The sequence below is a fragment of the Trachurus japonicus genome, chromosome 10 (assembly GCF_045865225.1).
Source record: "Trachurus japonicus isolate A0001 chromosome 10, Traja_1.0".
In the NCBI taxonomy this organism is placed as follows: Eukaryota; Metazoa; Chordata; class Actinopteri; order Carangiformes; family Carangidae; genus Trachurus; species Trachurus japonicus.
This window is the reverse complement of record NC_140916.1, coordinates 16,343,163-16,361,233: the sequence shown is the minus strand read 5'-3', so window position 1 is coordinate 16,361,233 and position 18,071 is coordinate 16,343,163. Positions and strand designations below refer to the sequence as shown.

General features: G+C 43.6%; 2 protein-coding genes across 4 annotated transcripts in view; both read right to left on the bottom strand.

Annotated features, from left to right (window-relative positions):
- kcnk4a (potassium channel, subfamily K, member 4a) lies at positions 1–12,463 on the bottom strand. Of its 3 annotated transcripts, none has more exons than XM_085789607.1 (8): positions 12,323–12,448; positions 9,214–9,369; positions 7,427–7,739; positions 5,890–6,007; positions 4,632–4,801; positions 2,713–2,899; positions 2,115–2,251; positions 1–1,684 (listed from the first exon to the last, which is right to left on the bottom strand). In XM_085789607.1, the coding sequence occupies exons 3-8, from the start codon at positions 7,613–7,615 to the stop codon at positions 593–595; spliced, it is 1,893 nt and encodes a 630-aa protein (XP_085645733.1). In that variant the 5' UTR covers positions 7,616–7,739; positions 9,214–9,369; positions 12,323–12,448; the 3' UTR covers positions 1–592. The 3 variants fall into 3 exon arrangements, with proteins under 3 accessions (XP_085645733.1, XP_085645736.1, XP_085645734.1); XM_085789610.1 differs by having other exon boundaries at positions 4,641–4,801; XM_085789608.1 differs by having other exon boundaries at positions 482–1,684; positions 9,214–9,361; positions 12,316–12,463.
- A 728-nt stretch (positions 12,464–13,191) lies between these two features.
- LOC146979636 (uncharacterized) overlaps positions 13,192–18,071 on the bottom strand; it is a 28,544-nt gene continuing 23,664 nt past the window's right edge. Inside the window, exons 17-18 of the mRNA XM_085789625.1 lie at positions 17,157–17,291; positions 13,192–15,874 (exon numbers count right to left, since the gene is read on the bottom strand). Of these exons, the coding sequence (XP_085645751.1) occupies positions 17,173–17,291 (119 nt within the window). The 3' untranslated portion in view covers positions 13,192–15,874; positions 17,157–17,172. The remainder of the gene's footprint in view (positions 15,875–17,156; positions 17,292–18,071) is intronic.

Here is an 18,071-nt window from a genome sequence, read left to right as displayed (position 1 = left end):
AAAGTGCATTATTCCTCTGACGTCAGCAGAAGTGGTTGTGTTTCGAGCAAAGGAGGAAACACCGTGGGAAACCCTGCACTCGATTTAAAGCTCTTAGGTCAATCGCCAAGAAGTGAGCCTCACAAAGCCGGCGTAACCCTGACATCCAGTGATGAATACGTCTGCCGAGAATCAACTGAGCTCAGCGGCAGAAGAACAAAGTGGATAATTATGTCTGCTGATGTTGGATAATGACGTGACTCACTGAGTCCTGGATCAACCTGTAAAGCTCCTGACCAGGTGCTGTCGGTGTCAAAGTGAAGTATAAATCCTTTTATTTCAAAAGCTGCTGGCAGCCGCGGTGATGGAGCGTTCATTAAGCCACGCACGCTTTGTTCACGTTGACGTCTCTGCAGTTGAAACTCATCTATTGTGCAGTCGACTTAAAGAGGAGTCACGTCCTGAGCAAAACGTCTAAGCAACAAAGCGACATCCGTGGGCGGCTCACCATAAATACCTGACTTGTTTGGTGAGGTTTAGGTTTGCTGTGTGTGTGTGTGTGTGTGTGTGTGTGAACGTCAAACAGCGTTGAGCTTTGTGAGCGTGGCGGTCGTCAGAGGGCGGGAGCCGAGTCTGTCTGCTGCTTCTCGGACTGCAGGTCTGAGAGCGAGGAGTCTGGAGGCGGCGGCGGCGTCGGGGGATTGGACGGTGGGAGTATGTCACTGTTGAGCCTCCTCACCTGCAGGGGGCTCCACCTGTGCGCCAGCTGCTTTTTCATGCTCTTCCTCTTGGGCTTCCTGGGCCGCCGCGGCCTCCGCTCCTCGCTCGCCGCCGCCTGACCGCGGTCGCTCAGCGTGTCCGAGGACTCGTCGATGTACGCCAGGTTCTCCCCGAAGAAGTCCAGCAGCTGGCAGCTGGCGGAGGAGGCGCTGTTGAGGGGCGGCGAGGGGAGGACGATGGTGGGGCGAGGGGGAGGGGGAGGGAAGAGCGTGGCGGCGGCGGCGGCGAGGGAAGAAGTGACATCAGAGGCGTGTGTGTATTTGTGGTTGCTGGTCGCTGCAGATCCACACTTCTCTGCTGGGATCAGTTTGTCTCTGTCCTGCGGGGCGGGGTCCTCGCCCGCGGCCCCCGCCCCGCCCCGCTCCACGCTGCTGACGGCGCAGCGCGGCGGGAAGCGGTGCAGCGCCAAGAAGGACGAGGAGATGGAGGAGCCGTCCGACCTGGAGTCGTAAGGAGACTCCGATCCGGAGAAAGACCCGGCCTGCCCGGCCGCGCCCGCCGAGTCCAGCTCCAAGGTGGAGCGGGCCGCGGGCAGCGAGAAGGAGCGGGCCAGCAGGTGCTGGAAGGACCGCCCCTCCACGTGCAGACCCTCCCTCAGCCCGGCCACGGCCACGCTGACCCGCGCCCGGGGCTGGGCCGGCGGCGGCGCCCGCTCCAGGGACGAGTGGGCCTCCAGCCGGCTCATGGAGCTGGAGAGGCCGGCCCAGCGGTTCGGCAGGTGGCCGTTCTCGGACCCTCCCCGGGCCAAGTACCGCAGAGTGTACTGGCCGCCGCGGCGCATGCGGCGACGCTCGCTGCGTTTCCAGCGCCGGCGCTGCAGGAGGAAAGGGTCGTTGAACTCCAGAGGGTTCGGGATCCGGAAGTCCATGGACATGTTCTGGATGTTCTGGGTCCAGTCGGTGGCGTGCGCCCGCAGCTCCTCCATCTGACGGAGAAACACATCAGAGAAGAACAAGAACAGAAGCAGCTTTTGTCTCTGACGTCACATCCGTGATGAGGTTAAAACATCAAGAATCTTGTGGGCTTTTAAAAAAGAAATACGAAACTCTATTGTAGACTATTATAAATTGATTTAAACCCAGAGAAAGGGGTTTAACGTTATTCTGGACTGGTTGTCTGGAGTCTAGACCGCAGCTCTGCTGTTGTATCACGTAAGATAAAGAAAAATTGTGATGAAATTAATGTATTCTGAAAGGTAATCGGGGCGGGACCTGATAAGCTTTATCCTTCTCCCGTTTTCCATTTCGGTCATATACTTGTATTGTGTAACTGCAATTGTGTGCGATGAAGTCTGATTCAATTAACATGTCCGAAATAAATAAAATAAATAAATCCCTGCGGTGTTCGTCGCTCACCTCAGCCCGGGTCCGTTTGGACAGAACCCGCAGCCAGTTGCCGATCATGGTGAGGATGGAGGCGAAGTAGGCGAGACCGAACACGATCCACAGCCACACGAGGGGCTTGAAGAACAACCCGCCCTCACGACTTCCACCTGGACACAGAGGAGAGGAGTGTGAGGGAGTTATCAATACAAAGATACAGAATTTAAAGGGGCAGTTCAACATTTTGGCAAATTGGCCCATTGCCATAATTCCCATAGCCATAGCAGTAGGTTCGTTACATTTAATTGTCGGTGCAAGCTATTTTTAGAACGGCGGAGCAGAGCCGTGAGCTGCTCAGAGCTACGCTACGGAGGCTAGTAGGATTTCTAGGTTTCCCTCATCAAACTCATCAAATACACAACCCAACAACTCCAAAATGCTCTGGTGGACAAGTTGTGACCTGCACATTCACCACGCTATGAGATAATAACAGGACGTTACGAGACAGAGTTGTTTTAGAGGGAAATGCAGCTCTGCTTGGCGAAAAACTGCTCTGGCACCTTATTCACGAAACACAGTACGAGAGTAGAAGTAACTTCTGATGAAGGAAAGTCTTTTTGTGTGTCAGTACCTGGTACGTAGTCTCCGAAGCCGACGGTGGTGAGAGTGATGACGACAAAGTAGAGCGACTCCAGAAACGTCCAGTCCTCCACTCTCTGAAAGACGACGGTTGGCACAGCGAGGAAGATGAGGCAGCCAATCAGGATGGAGAGCACCGCGGAGATCACACGCACAGTGGTCGGCCTGACCTTACGTTTCTATGGGAGAGAAATAAAACGAGGACAGAGGAAGTATTAATAATAAATAACGATAATGACGTAAAAACTTTCAAAACAGAATCAAAGAGGCCAAGAATAAATTTGATGAAACAACAACTGTGTCATGTCATGGCTGCACATTTTACATGTTTTACACTGGTGGTGCAATTTATTGCTGTATGTCATTTACTTACAACAAACAGTTTTTTATGCTTTCCTAAATTTCTAAAGTCTCATGTATCATGTGCTGGTCATTTTTATATTCCTTTATCAATATCTATCAGTCCACAATTTCATTAAATAAGCTTCTTTGACAAAATAATCACAAAATCACCTCACTGGCTTTTCCCGCTGCTTTGAATTTGAACAAACATTTGATAATTACAAGAAATTGAGAGGTATACATGAGCTTCTTGTGAGGCTGATTAAATATTTTTTGGTTGAAGTTTTAAAATAAATTATCACTTGCAAAAGTTCTATTCACAGCTACTCGTGGCTACTGAGGTTAGTGTTTTTCATTTACCGTACATTAATCACTAATTCTGTTGATAAGCTTCAGGACTACACAAAGCCAAACACGCATTTACACCATCAAGACTTAAAGGTTCAGTTGGTAGCAATTATTCAGTCATATTTGCTGGAACTGTCACTATATTCTGATGGTCAGACATTACAGTAAATGAGTAATTAAGGACAAAATCCAGCTCCTCTGGCTCCACCTACAGCCTGTAATCGTATTTGCCGAAATTGGCAGAGGTTCATAGAGGTGTATTGTCTTGAAATCACGGAGTTTACTTTCACTTTCATCAACTTACCAACTGAAGCTTTAAGAGCTTGACTCAGGCTGAACATTAAATGGATACATACTTCACCCAAAATCGATAATTCACCAATCATCTACTCACCGTCATGCCAAGGAAGGGTTTGGAGAACTTTCAGAGTTATCAAAACGCTTTCCAGGGGGGGTCCGGCTGGCAACGGATTTTCATATAATGGCGGCGGATAGAGTTCACTTTTGAATCGTCCAAAACACACACTATGAAACATCCACATACCTCCATACTGCTCGTCCGTACTGACCCAAGTGTCCTAAAGCCGCCACATGAAAAAACTGTTGTTGTAATTTGATTTCTGTTTTTAGCCTTGTTGTAGCAGTAGCTCCCAGTGGCTCTGTTGATGTTTGTGCACATGTACGAGATTTTCTGCGAGATGTTCGTTCGTCATTGTAAACCACTGGATGTATGATGTAAACACAGAAGAACATCTCGCAGAAAATCTCATGCATCTCGCGTAGCCACTGGGAGCTAATACTACAACAAGACTAAAAACAGAGATCAAATTAATTTTCATGTCGCAGCTTCAGGACACTTGGGTCAGTACGGACGAGCAGTATGGAGGTATGTGGATGTTTCATAGTGTGTGTTTTGGATGATTCAAAAGTGAGCGCTATCCGCCGCCATTATATGAAAATCTGTTGCCAGCCGGACCCCCGCTGGAACTCCAAAAGCGTTTTGATGACTCAGAAAGTTCTCCAAACCCTTCCTTGGTATGACGGTGAGTAGAAAATTGGTGAATTATTGATTTTGGGTGAAGTATCCCTTTAAGTGAGGAGAAATCTGACCATGAATCATCGACTGCTGAGAAGACAGTAAACTAAAAACAGGGTCCAGGCCTCGTTCACACTGTGACAGGTGTAAATCACACTGGGGTTTGGTTCCTGGGCAGGACAGACCATTCTCACCAGGAAGAGCGTCTCAATCTTGGCCACCGCCCTCCGCAGCATCGTGCCCAAGTGGTCACCCACTCCGGCCAGCAGGATGCCGAACATGGGGATACCCACCAGGGCGTAGCACACACAGAACAACTGACCGTACCACGTCCGCGGAGACAGGTTCCCGAAGCCTGTTCATCCGACACAAAAACAACACAAAGGCCTTTCAGCTAAATCAATTAACTTGAAGATAAAATTGTTGCAAGCATTGAAATCAAAAGAGCAACTTTATGTATATTGATCAAAAACATGATCATATAGATGTCTACCAGTTTCCTGTTCCTTTTATTTTTGCTTTGTTTTTAATTACCTTATATTTTATGTGTGATTTTCTTAATGTTTTGAAATAAGATTTGATCACAAAATTAAAGGGATAGTTCACCCAAAATTCAAACTTCACTCATTATCTACTCACCCTCATGTCGACTAAGGGCTGGGAGAAGTTTCAGAGTCCGCTGTGCCTTCACTAAGTTACGGGGGGGTCCGTGCAGCAGTATTTGTCCATATAATGGTTGTGAACGGTGCTCACTTTTCTTTGTCCAAAAAGACACACCAAAAAACATCCAAATACCTCCATAGTGCTCGTCTGTAATGTCCCTCTTGTATTGAAGCCCCGACATGAGAAATTGTTCCGCCGGTCAGTGCAAATCACGCAAGATTTGACACAGGAAGAGCAGTGAACTGAGACACTGGGAGCTTCCGCTACAAACAACCTTAAAATATAGACTTTTTAAATTTTTTTCGGAACAATTTCTCATGTCGGGGCTTCAATACAAGAGGGACGGTATCCAGGGGCGGTGTTTAGCTCAGTTGGTAGAGCACCTGCCCCATGTGTAGAGGCAATAGTCCTCGCTGCAGGCGGCCCCGGTTCAAGTCCCGCATCGGACGGCCCTATCCTGCGTGTCATTCCCCCCCTCTCTGCCTCCCATTTCCTGTCACACTCTGAACTGTCCTATCTAATAAAGGCATGAAAAGCCAAAAAATATACTTAAAAAAAAAAAAGAAATGTGGTATCCATTCGCAATCATTATATGGACAAATACTGCTACGCCGAGACCCCCTGTAACTCAGAGAAGGCACGGAGGACTCTGAAACTTCTCCCAGCCCCTAGTCGACATGAGGGTGAGTAGATAATGAGTGAAATTTGAATTTTGGGTGAACTATCCCTTAAAAAAAAACAATGTTATAAAGTGCCTTATGAAATGAACTAGTCACCTACCGATGGTGGTAATGATGGTACCACAGAAGAAGAAGGCCGATGCAAAGTCCCAGCGGCTGGTGAAGTTGGTGGGGAGGCTGCTCACGTCCAGGCCGGCGTCCACGGCCAACATCACGCGCTGCAGGAGGGGGGGAGGGGGCTTATTTAGTAAGTGGAGATTCCTGCTTTGACTTGTATCTGCTTGACTTTATTTGTTTATTTCTACTTCGTGTGTTACTCCTGTGTCCGTATTTCACAACACGTTGTATTTGACTCAACGTAAAATCTGACAAAAATGTAGCAAAAGAAAAACTTTTAGCTGCAGCAGTTTAGAGTCAAGATCAACTTTTCATCAGTTACCACAGCAGCAGCAGCAGCAGCAGCAGCAGCAGCAGCAGCAGCAGCGCCCCTATGAGCTGCTTGTTTCCAGACAAGGTTTTCATCCGTTTTTATTTTTCATTTCATCCATTATTTCTTATTTTATTGCCCTGTTTTATTAAACTGCTCTTAACTGTGTCTTACTACTTTTATCTTTTATGGCGTCATTTTCACTCTCATCCTGTGCTTTGTGTTGTTTATAGCTCATATTCATTATTTCTATCGGCTTACATCATCTTACATCCTACTGTGGTCCTCCTGGCCTCAGTTTATGTCGGCTGGGTCTCAGGTTGCCTGTGTTGCTTGGGCTCTCAGTCATTGTTTTGTGGGTTTCTGCACTTTGTGGTTCCTTGTTTTTAAAGGTGTTGTGTAAATAAAGGTATTAACTATGAGTTATTATTACGGTACTACATGTATGACATGTTAGATTCACCAGCAATATTATTTATTCAGAACAAACACCCCTTTTCTTCTTTTTGTATAATTTGAATTTTTCATTGCATGAGTCGTATCAGTTCCTGAGGGTGTAATTTATGGCTGATGATACTTATTAGTTCCAACAAATGTACCAAAATATTTGTATTAGTAAGAGTGACAGGATGTTCTTATCAACAAATGATGTCTGATAAACTTCCAAGTACAATCTTAATGGTCACTTTGTCAATGGGCTTTGTGGCAATTACCGGAAATGTGCTGCACAAGTAGGCACTTGACTATTTGCAAATACTGAGAGTGTGTTGGGTCAATGTGGAGGGATAATGTTCTGTAATAACTGGGACCAGTCTTAATTTTCCCCAGTAAGTCTGTTTGACAGACAACTTTGCTTTATAAAATAAAAATGCTCTCAAGTGTCTCTGTATAAATAAACGTTATTTGCATACTTACAGTAAGGTAATTTTCACTTGTTGCAAATCAAACATGACAAGGAACATGTTGGCATACATCGTATCTGACCAAACACGGTATGTCCCAGTGTTTTACTGGCGATGCAACATCTGTACCACGTCAGACTGATAATTACAGGGCTGTTTTTTGGGAAGCTACCATACTGTGCCTTAAAATGGACATGAGTGTGTGTTGTGTCTCCTGTCAAGTTTCACCTAAAAGGAAATTGTGTAATATTTCACACTTGTACCCAGTGTTTAAGTGTTTGAGTGGGATTACGTAATGAGATTTCTACCTTCACGAGGTTGTGGAAGTCCAGCTCGGTGACACAGGAGTTGTTATCCAGGAAGTTTTGCTTGGCTTTGAGCAGGTCTTCGTACGCCGAGTTCTCCTTGGGAAGCTCCAGGGTGCTGAAAACAAGCGCTCCCATCACCAGGTACAGCATGACCCCGGTCAGCAGGGCCAAGAGGGTGGTGTACCGCATTTTCTTACCCTTCGCCCCTCCAGGGTTAGAGGTCGAAGCTCGGGGGCCGGTATCTGATCGGGGGCTCAGCCAGGATACAGTGGGCCACAGCTGGCCATAAACAGGAAGTTCCTTTAGAGGGGTGCTGGATGAGAAAGGAAACGTGTAAACAGGCAGCAGAAGTGTTCCTGGAAGGCTGACAGATACGAACAACCTTTATTTATAAGTTTGTGCGTCAAACCAGACCCAAAGTGTTTGAGTGAGTTTATGTAAAGACAGTTAGTGACAGGAAAAGTGAGGAGTGAGAGGAGGAGGAGGAGGAGGAGGAGAAGAGCTGATATAGCATAAAATACTAACACTTAGCGATGCCCTCACTTTATATGGTCTGAACTGGTGGCAGGGCTGGAACAGGTTTGACTCAAGTCCACCTGCATTATGAGTCCACTGAAACACTCATCATTAATCTTGTCCACATAAAGTTATAGTTTCATGATGCGTTTTCACCAACCACACAATAAAATACAGAGTTACTGACAATGCAGTGAAGACAAGTGTTAGAGAACCAGTATCAACTGACAACATGACACATGGTAAACACAGGGGAGAACATCTACAGTCTTTGTTTGATGGAAAAATGCATTTGTGGGACCTGTTTGGAAAGAGAGCTGATCTTACTTACCTGTGAATTAAATGGAAAGCAATGTATGTATGTATTACACCCATCACTAGGCGGCAGCGCAAACTGATGACGTAGAAGAAGATCGCTACTAAATACTAGAAAAAAAAGCTCAGTTGTGTCCTGTACCGGCGGGTTGTTGTCTTCCTGTGATAAATTATTATTTTTTTGTGAAATACACAAGAATCCTGTCAAGATTTCTGGATATGAGTGTATATAGTTTAGCTAAAGCTCATTTGACGCTTCAGTTTCACTGTTTAAGTTACATAAGTTGATTTTGTTTTTCTATTATGGCCATAAACCCTGGTCGCCTTCAGACTGAGAAGAGGAGATATTAACGTGGTGGGAATGTCGCCTCATCTCATCTTGTTTCGGCAGAAAGTGAGAAATTTAAGGAATGTAGTGGTAACTGTGTTGTTGTGATAACACAACTCAAGTAGCACTACATCTGAAGGGTGCTTTACAGAGCTCAGGCATATTTTACTTGGACTTGTCAGAGCTGCAGAGGAACATTAAATACCTGAAACTGATCTTTGTGTAAAAAAAAAATGGATAAAGTGATCCTTTAAATTCACCAGGTAAACAGATATGTTCCTCTAGAGAGAGTTTCTCGTTTCCCTCTGACATGTGTGTTGCTTACTGAAACTGAGGCGTGTTTAATTTGGAGCGTCCCCAGAAACGCTCCAAATACAAAACCACAATTAAAAAAAAAAAAAGCCAACTTAAGCCCGTCAGGGAAGGAGACGTGTTTCTGTCTGTGACCCGACAAAGAGCTGAACAGATGATGCAGTGTGTTAATGAGTGCATCCAATGTGATCACTGCTTTATTGGAATATTGAAAGGGACTATTCTTCGCTTTCGATGCTTTCTGTGGCTTCTTTTATGACAGCCTTTGTGATGGATAAAGAAAGTTTCATAACCGAGCAGATGATAAAGACAGTACCTTGACTCACTGATGTCAGCAGCTCATCCCATGTTAAAGCTCCATAAGTCAGGTGACGGGGAATTCTTCTCCTACTGTTTCTCTCAGATTCCTCCTCTGCTTCCAGGAGCGTTCAGGAGAGGAGGATTGTGGGTCCCATTTCTCGCACCTACAAGACTTTTAAGGAAGGAGCGAAATACACATTTACTTCAGATTAAAAACATGCAGCAGGCGAAAGGTGTACATGTGTTAAACAAAACAGCTTTGAGTTGGCACCGTTCCCCGTGTCTCTCCAGGTTATGAGTGGCATTAAATGAATGTTCACATTGTTGGGAGTTAGTCATAATAACCAGGGAGGGAGTGACACACTGCAGGCCGCCCTGCCAGCGGACTCACCGAGCGATTAGACACTGCCAGGAGTCCAAACATACATCTTGACATTAATCGAAAACATGTTTATCGCTTATCTTCATTTGGCTTCTAATGTTTTCTTTGAACTGTGTTTACCTTTGACACACACACACACACACACACACACACACACACACAGAAATGGATTTAGGAGCTTCTTGTCCCGGGTCGGTCAGGCGGTCGGCCCCGGACCTTGACAATGTCCTGAGATTTCCCAGAGTCGGGCCGACTGTTAGCATTCTGTGCTAATGGACCGCTGGCGTTGGTTTGTGTGGACGGCCCCTCTCTCTGCCCCTGGCTTCAGCACCGACAGATACTATTAGTTATCACTGTCTAAACCTGCACTGGCATATTTTGATATTTTGCTAAGATATTGAGTGAGGGGCTTAGAAAGAGCAGAGCCGTACGTGGCTGACGGCCGGGGCTGTGATCTAATCTTAAGTTAAACAGTGGGGCAGGTGGGGGCAATAAATCATGAGGTGAGCTGTTTGAAAAGAAGCACGAGGCTGGAAGAAGATGCACGTGGGCTATTCTTGGGTTTTTACATTTAAGGCAGGTGAGTGGGAGACAAATACGACCAAACCAAGATGAACGATAGAAACTTAAAAATAGAAACGCTCTCAACACAACAAAACACCACATGTTCTGTTTGTGAGACTGATTTCTTTAACTGCGCTGCACGGTGGTGACGTGGGTGCAGTTTGTTTTTACATTGACCTGCTGAAGGCGGAGAGTCCATTATTTACTATATATGTCAGTTAAAGACATGAGAAGTAACAGAAGTAAAGTTTGTTTTTAATCAAAAATATAAATACATACAGAAATGGTTTTAGGGATCTTTAATATTGTTTTACCATCTATAACACATCTTTTTCTAATTGTATGAGAACTGCTTATTAATATTATCTTTGAACTGATAACAAGTCCCAGAGGAGGTCTACTACAGAAGATGATGTCATACTTCTCACCACAGTTACAAAACACAGTTCAACACAATGGATTTTCATTTTGCTCTGTATCTGTGACTCATGTCGTCAGCGACTTATAAACGCAGCATGAACGTCTCGTCCCCAAATCACAAACCAATCGTTTCTGTTATTGGAACAGTTTGTTCTAGAATCACAATTCTCATTTGATACGATTCAGAATCTGTATAAAATGTCCCAAAATCAATCTTAAAAAATAAAAAAGCGAAACAAATCTGCTGGCTGTCGGCCTCCATTTCCTTAGAATTTAAAAGGCAACATGTTTAACTTTGTTTTTTTTTTAAATAAAGAGGCACTTTTAATTTTGTTACTTAAGCAATATGTGATATTGCTTTTATGCAACAGTTTCAACAATTCCATCTAAGCATCGATACATGTTTAAAACTCAATAAATGTGAAAAAGGCACTTTAGTCATTCTGTCTTGCAAAGCAGACTGGAGTAGATCATGAGGATCCTTTGCACACCGATAGACTGAAGCAGAAATCATTATGAATCGAATCGTTTTGAATCGAAAATTGATTTTGAATCGAATCGTAGCCCCAAAAATCTGAATCTAATCTAATCGTGAGATAGTAAAAGATCCCCACCCTTAGTTTGTTCATTAAACGAGTGACACAGATCTAATTGACCTCAATAATCAGCAGCATCATTATGCACGATAACATGACGTCATTCATTTCTCTCAATTTCCTGGAAAACCCATAGCCCATACAATAAATCTATACATTAAGGGAATCAATATAGAGGAATCAGTATTTTAAACATATATAGATGTCTTAAGCTTAGGGGTAAAGGAAAAATGTAGTTGATTTTGGCTTTACTTTCATCACATACAGAACAAACAACACATACAACTGTGGATCTGTGAGGAAACTAACGACTAAAAGCCGATGTCATGCCTCCAGATAATGTCAATGAAAGGTTAAATGCTCACACTGTTACATTTTTGGTTCCTCGCTGTATTCGAGGCAACAAACAGAGGCCTGTGTGTGAACGTGACGACTCGCCGCAGGCAGGAGGAAAGATTTGTGTCTCACTGCCTTCATCTGAGCCGACGAGCCGACGAGCCTCCAGAGATGAACATGACAGTGTGCGGATGAGGATGTAGTATCTATCTACTAAAGAATTTACAGTGCTGGGAGGAAATAAAGCTCCTTTAGATGCAGCCACCCCCCCAAAGTTATTTGCCTCTTTTACAGTGAAGCCTCCAGACTGACGTCAGCGGGGGGATCACATGTTACAACTGCTATCCCTTGGTTTCACACTGGGAGAAACTGGATCCTCAGCAATAATGACAGGACTGTTTTGGGCAACAGAAGTAGCATAGAAAAAGATAAACTGGCTGAGATTTTCCTCTCAGGCTACAAGACCAAAAAAAGAATATTTCCCATCAGAGATGCATGAATTTTAAAATATAGATTTAAGCTACATAGCTTTCTAAATTTTGAACTTAAATTACTGTTTTCCATAGTGTCGGGGTTGAGAGATTTTATATGGACAGGAATGCTGGAGCTGGGGATTGATCCTCTCTCTGTGCAGCAGTCTGCTGCTACTACACTTGGTAACCCTTAATTATGAAAAAAAAAAGAGTTTTAGAGGAAAGGCCTGAGAGCCAAACTGGAAACCGAATCTAAATTACAAGCAGGAAGTGAAAATAAACACAATCTCTTCTCAAAACAAAGATATTAGACCTCTCTATAACCAGAAACATAAAACATTTTGCACGTCTTACCTTCTGGTTGGAGAAGTTTTGCTATCCAAGTTCGCCTCCTGCAGAAAACGCTGTATGTCACCGCTCAACACTCAGCGAGGAGATCTGCGTGTGTGTGTGGTGGAAGTGCATGTGTGTGTTTTCTCCTTGGAAGGTGTTTCCCCATTCTCGTGACCCTACATCACTCTGACAGAGGAGAGCAGACCGGCGGACCGGCGGAGGAGGAGGGAGGAGGACGAGGAGGAGGAGGAGAATGAGGAGGAAGGGATGAGGCCGAGGCGTGAGCGCCTGTGAAGTCCATTACAGCGCCGCGAGTGTGATTAAGTGCCGTCAGCGCAGAGGAAGAGCAGAGGGCCTGGAGTTTCCTGAGCTGGACGTGGGGGGGCTTGGCTCTCTAAACCCTTCGCCTTTCCAACTTCTGTCTTTTTGGGAAGTAAAAACAGACACTTGTTTCTTCAAAGTCAGAATTATGATCTACACAATTTTTCTTGCACTTGAGGAGGAATTGCATCATGAAATAAAACAGACTGTGAAGCTCTAGAGAGCCCGACTCCTCCATTCACCCTTTGATTCTTTGCTCCTTAAAAGCTTTCAGCACCTTCTCAGAGATGTGCTCATGACCGAGAGGCAAAGGGAGAGGACTTTGGTAATTTGCGGAAATGCTTATGTGATTTAACCAAGATATTCTTGTTAGGCACTTTGAGGCTCTCGTCGTTGGACCATGGCACTGATTTGTGTTTAATTGTACACCAGCAGTTAAAAAAACTCACACACAACTGACAGCAAACCGAACAGATCGACTGTGACAACACGAAGTACAAAAAACAACGGCTCCACTTCTCAAGACTCAAAGGCACTTGAAGGTAAATGAATCACAGGAGAGACAACAGTTAAATTAAAAGCAAGCCTTTTATTCTAGCCTCAAACACAACTCGGATACATTCACATCAAAGTGTCCAAAACAAGGCAACAAGATACACAGTGAGCTCCCTGCACAGAGTCCCACCTCACTGCCAAAAGACTACAGATCCCAGAGATATGAAGGCAGCTGGCAGGGAGCGTGTGCGTGTGTGTGTGTGTGTGTGTGTGTATATGTGTGTGTGTGTGTGTAAAATGGCAGATGAATGGTGACGGCATCGAGTCCTGGTAGTAACAGTCCACTCTGTTATGAACCAACTTAACGAGCCGAAAACAAAAAGCAAAAAGCCTTTAAAAAAAAAGAAAAGAAAGAAAAACACTCCACACTTGAAACGTGTGTTTGTGTGTGTGCGTGTGTGATATTAAATAATCTCAAACATCACATAAAGACGGCACAACAAGGTTTGAAAGGAAAGGTCTGTAATATCAATTACTCTTTAAAATGATAACTACAGGCTAATAAGTACATAGAAAGAAAAAATGGTTGTTTTATTTGCTCCTGTTTACACCGACTCCATCAGAACATTTCTTAAAGCAGGTTCAACATCCACTACGGGGACAAAACCACCAGTCGTAGCTCTCAAACCAACACGGGGATTCAGAAGTCCAACTTAAACTAATCAAACAGGTTCCTGGCTCCCTCTGTTACAGTTTCTAATCGTATTTAAATGTCCTGTGTTACCACCTCTCCACCAAACTGAACTCTGCCCAGAGGAACGTAAAGAGCTGATTTATGTGTTGTAAAGAGGTGACACTGCAGAACACGAAGGCCTGGCCAAACCAACATGAAAAAAGAAATGGAAATATCGTGCACTGATTTTATTTCATATCGATGGAATTAGTGAGATTCATGGATTATAAACTCAACCTGCAAATTCTTGCCACTGAGCGATGGTAAGACATCCAATGGATGCAAATTTGTGTTTTGAATAAACTATAAACTTACTGTCGGTCTCGGATCACCAACAACATTGATTTCACTTCAGTTACGTATTTAATTTGACAAACTAGACGACTGTAAACTGCAAAAGGGTGAAGACGTCAGGTTAACGAAGCAGCAGACGATTCTCTGCTCTGCTGTTGTGGCTGATTTACTGGTCAGTGTCGTCACTACGTCACCAAACATCCAGAACAGATATCTTCGGTTTGGTTGTGACCAGGCCTGAACTGAGACTGTTCAAGTTTCATATAGTTTCTATACAGAACGAGAACGAGGACTGTGGAGTTTCTCAACTCTTTCTCAACGGAAACTGCTTTGAAGGGGATTTCTTTGCAGCCAGTGGACTAGAGAAACAATTACAACCAGCAGACCCTTCAATGTGCCTATGTGCATGTGAGTGTAGTAGAATTAGACCAATCCTGATGCTAAGTAGTCAAACCTTGAAATCAACCAAAGTGGTCAATATCCTTTGCTATAGGGAATAATATAAACTGTACATTAAGTCCAAAATCATCTACAAAATCTACAGTGTACATACATGTGGCCTACTCTCTCTCGTCTATGGCACAGTAACAAAATGTGCAAAGAGACGAAATCTATCAAAAATGGTCAGCAAAATAAATTATATTTGATTAAATATAAGAAACAAGCTGAATTGGCCGCCTCTTGCTCTGCTGATAAAATGAAGTAAATACGTGTTAAGTTTGTGTTAAGTTCATCACAGAGCTAAAGACTAATGGGCACTCGTTAGTGTAAGACAGAGAAGCAAAGCAGCAAAGGGAGGAGAGAGGGAGCGCAGTGTGCATCACCATACATGGAGCGGAAACCAATGGAAGTTAGTCTGAGTCATACACATGTGCTGGGCTCTCTCCCTCTCTCTCACTCTCTCTCTCTCCCACACACACACACACACACCGACACACACACACACCGTATACAAACAGTAACATCAAGATGAGAACACACATGTTCATATTCACAGCTAACAACGTCTCACACACTCGTCCACAATGGTTTCACACATTTTTTTGTAAACAGTCGTCCGCTACTAACACACATTCAAGTGTCCATAAATAAGCCACCTCAAGAATTGAAAATAAAAAAACAAAAACAAAAAAAACAACAAAAAAAACATATCACATTTTCACATCAGGCCCATCTTGGCTTCACCCCTTTGGAAAACAAGTCAAACTTATCTAGACAAGTGCTTATTTAGAAAAACGTCAAGTAGGCACTGTTTCATTCAAAGAAGGTCGAGACTAGACCCATAAGTTAATTCTGACTTGCTAAAAAAACTAAACAGTCCCTTTGGAAAAGTGGTCGTTAACTTGAAGAAACATCAACAAACATCCCTAAATCACCACCTCTGCACCTAAATACACAGGTGGGGGTAAAGTCACTGCATCATGATGGATGGCAACGTTTCCACACAGCAGTTAAAGAGGATAAAACTAGTGACCGTTAAGACGTTTAAGATCCACAGGAGGTGTTTATTCTGCCAGTGTGGGACCTGTTACCTGCACACACGTGTTATAGAGGTCCACGGGCCACTACAGCACTTTTTTTTTTTTTAACACAGGTCCTGTTTTGGTTTGAAGGGTCTGAGCTGTTGCAGGTTGCTGCTGGTGAAGCTGGAGCGTCGTTGTGGAGCCGCCGCCGTCGTCCACCACCGCCGTCGTTCACTGTCAAATCACAGCGATGAGTTCAGTTCAGACCTGGAGACAACAACATGAAAGAGTAGCTGTAAGATTTATTTGTTTTTTTCTTGTTCATCTTTATAACCAATCTACGATTCATAACCAATGATTCATACAGTATACTACTACCCATCACTGCACTCTCCATCAAAATGTCGGCTGGCCATCTCTGACAGTAAGGAGACAACAGCATTGGTTTTTATTCATTTTCAAAGCCCTTTCACAGTTATTGCCTCCCTATTTATCATCTCTGTTATCTCTGAAATCACAAAACAGTGGTACCCGCTCACAGAACTGGTTGATGCTTCATATTCCATTTGTCAGAACTGAACTGGGTAAAATGTCGTTCTCCCACAATGCACCTCACACATGGAACAATCTACAGAAAATCTTAAAGTTAGAGTCTCTCCCATCAGTACAGTAGTTCAAATTCCTCGTCTCAAACCTGGTTTCACTGGGTTGTAAATGTTTTGTACCTGATCAAGATTGTTTGACTGTGTTAACTTTTCTTACTTGTAAACCTCTGTTCTCTTGCTGTAATTGTTGTCTGTATTCACCTCATCCGCCATCAACATCATCAACAACTCACTATGAAATCTTTTAATATTCTTTTAAGGTTTTATTCTGTATTTACCTGTGTTATTCTGTATCTATCTGTTGTGTGTTTTATGCTATGTTAAATTGTGTTTGTCTTAACTTATGTTTCTTTTATGCACACGTCTAAGAAAAATTTCCACTGCTTTTTGCAGGGGACAATAACGGTTTTCTGATTCTGATTCTCTCGACACCATTGTAAATGAGGACTTTCCTCAGTGGTCTTTGAGAATAAATACAGGTTGTAATAACAATAATAATAACATTTCAGAAGCTGTTTTGAAGTCACACTGGAACGTATGGTCTATGTCATCATCACTTTTCACAACTTATAAAATGTGTCCTGTCAGGACCTTTAACACTGTCACACTGCCGTCTGGATGCATAAAAACATGGAGCTGCTTGTTATAAATATCTATGTTAATATCTATGTTGTCTATATCAGTTCTTCTTTTTTTTTAAAGTATATTTTTTGGGCTTTTATTGCCTTTAATTGATAGTGCAGTCGAGAGAGAGACAGGAAATGGGGAGGCAGAGAGTGGGGGATGACACGCAGGAAAGGGCCGTCCGACGCGGGACTCGAACCGGGGCCGCCTGCAGCGAGGACTATAGCCTCTACACATGGGGCGCGTGCTCTACCAACTGAGCTAAACGCCGCCCCAATCTTTCAGTTCTTCTTAAAATCAGTTTTCTCAGTGGACGTTACCGGCAGCAGCTGTGCTTTAATCCGTCTCGTCCTCCTGCGGTGAGTCTTTCTGAGGAGCAGGTACGACCGTTGTCCCCAACAAACCTCTTCTCACGATGTAAGGACACGAGGGACCACTCGGGATGTCGGCAAACCCTGCAGGAGAAGACAGAAAGAGAGGGAGAGGAAACGAATGAGGATTAAAAGACAGTGATTGAAGCACAAAGTGTCAAAGCATCAAAATAATAGAGAGGAGGCAGAGAGAGGAACGTTGTGGGGTCAGAAAGTCAATATTGTTTTTGTTTGTTACAGTATCGTGCAGTGCCTGGGAAGCTTGGGAACATAAATGGCAATATGTCACGTTGCTTATTTTTGTTTTCCAACTGACCTTTTCACCGAAACTTTTGGCTTTTATGGGCGGGCTCAAACGGAGACCGCCACAGAAGCTCATTGTTTGCTTTGTTTATCAGAATACAAACCACCATGCCCCCTCTTTAAAAGACACGTTAGATTATAAGAAAGTAACAAAGATTTGATTTTACATAATGATTAAAGAACGATGACATTATTACAAGTATAAAAAATACAAATAAAATGGTATTACAGGTTAAGATGTGGAGGGGGAAAAGACCCCTGAGATGTGTTGAACCTTTACTGGCCAAATATATTCATTGAAGCTTTCAACTGAAAAAATAAATAAATAAATAATAACTCTACTACTACTACTACTACTACTACTACTACTACTACTACTACTACTACCACCACTACTACTTATACTTCAAATTACTTAACATAACAACTTTTTTCTCGTAAATTTATGACTTATCTCATAAAGTTGCCACTTTTTCCTGTAAATGTACAACTTTTTCTCATAAAATTGCCTCTTTATTCTCAGTTTTGTTGTTTACAGTTTTCTTGTACTTAAGCTCTCAG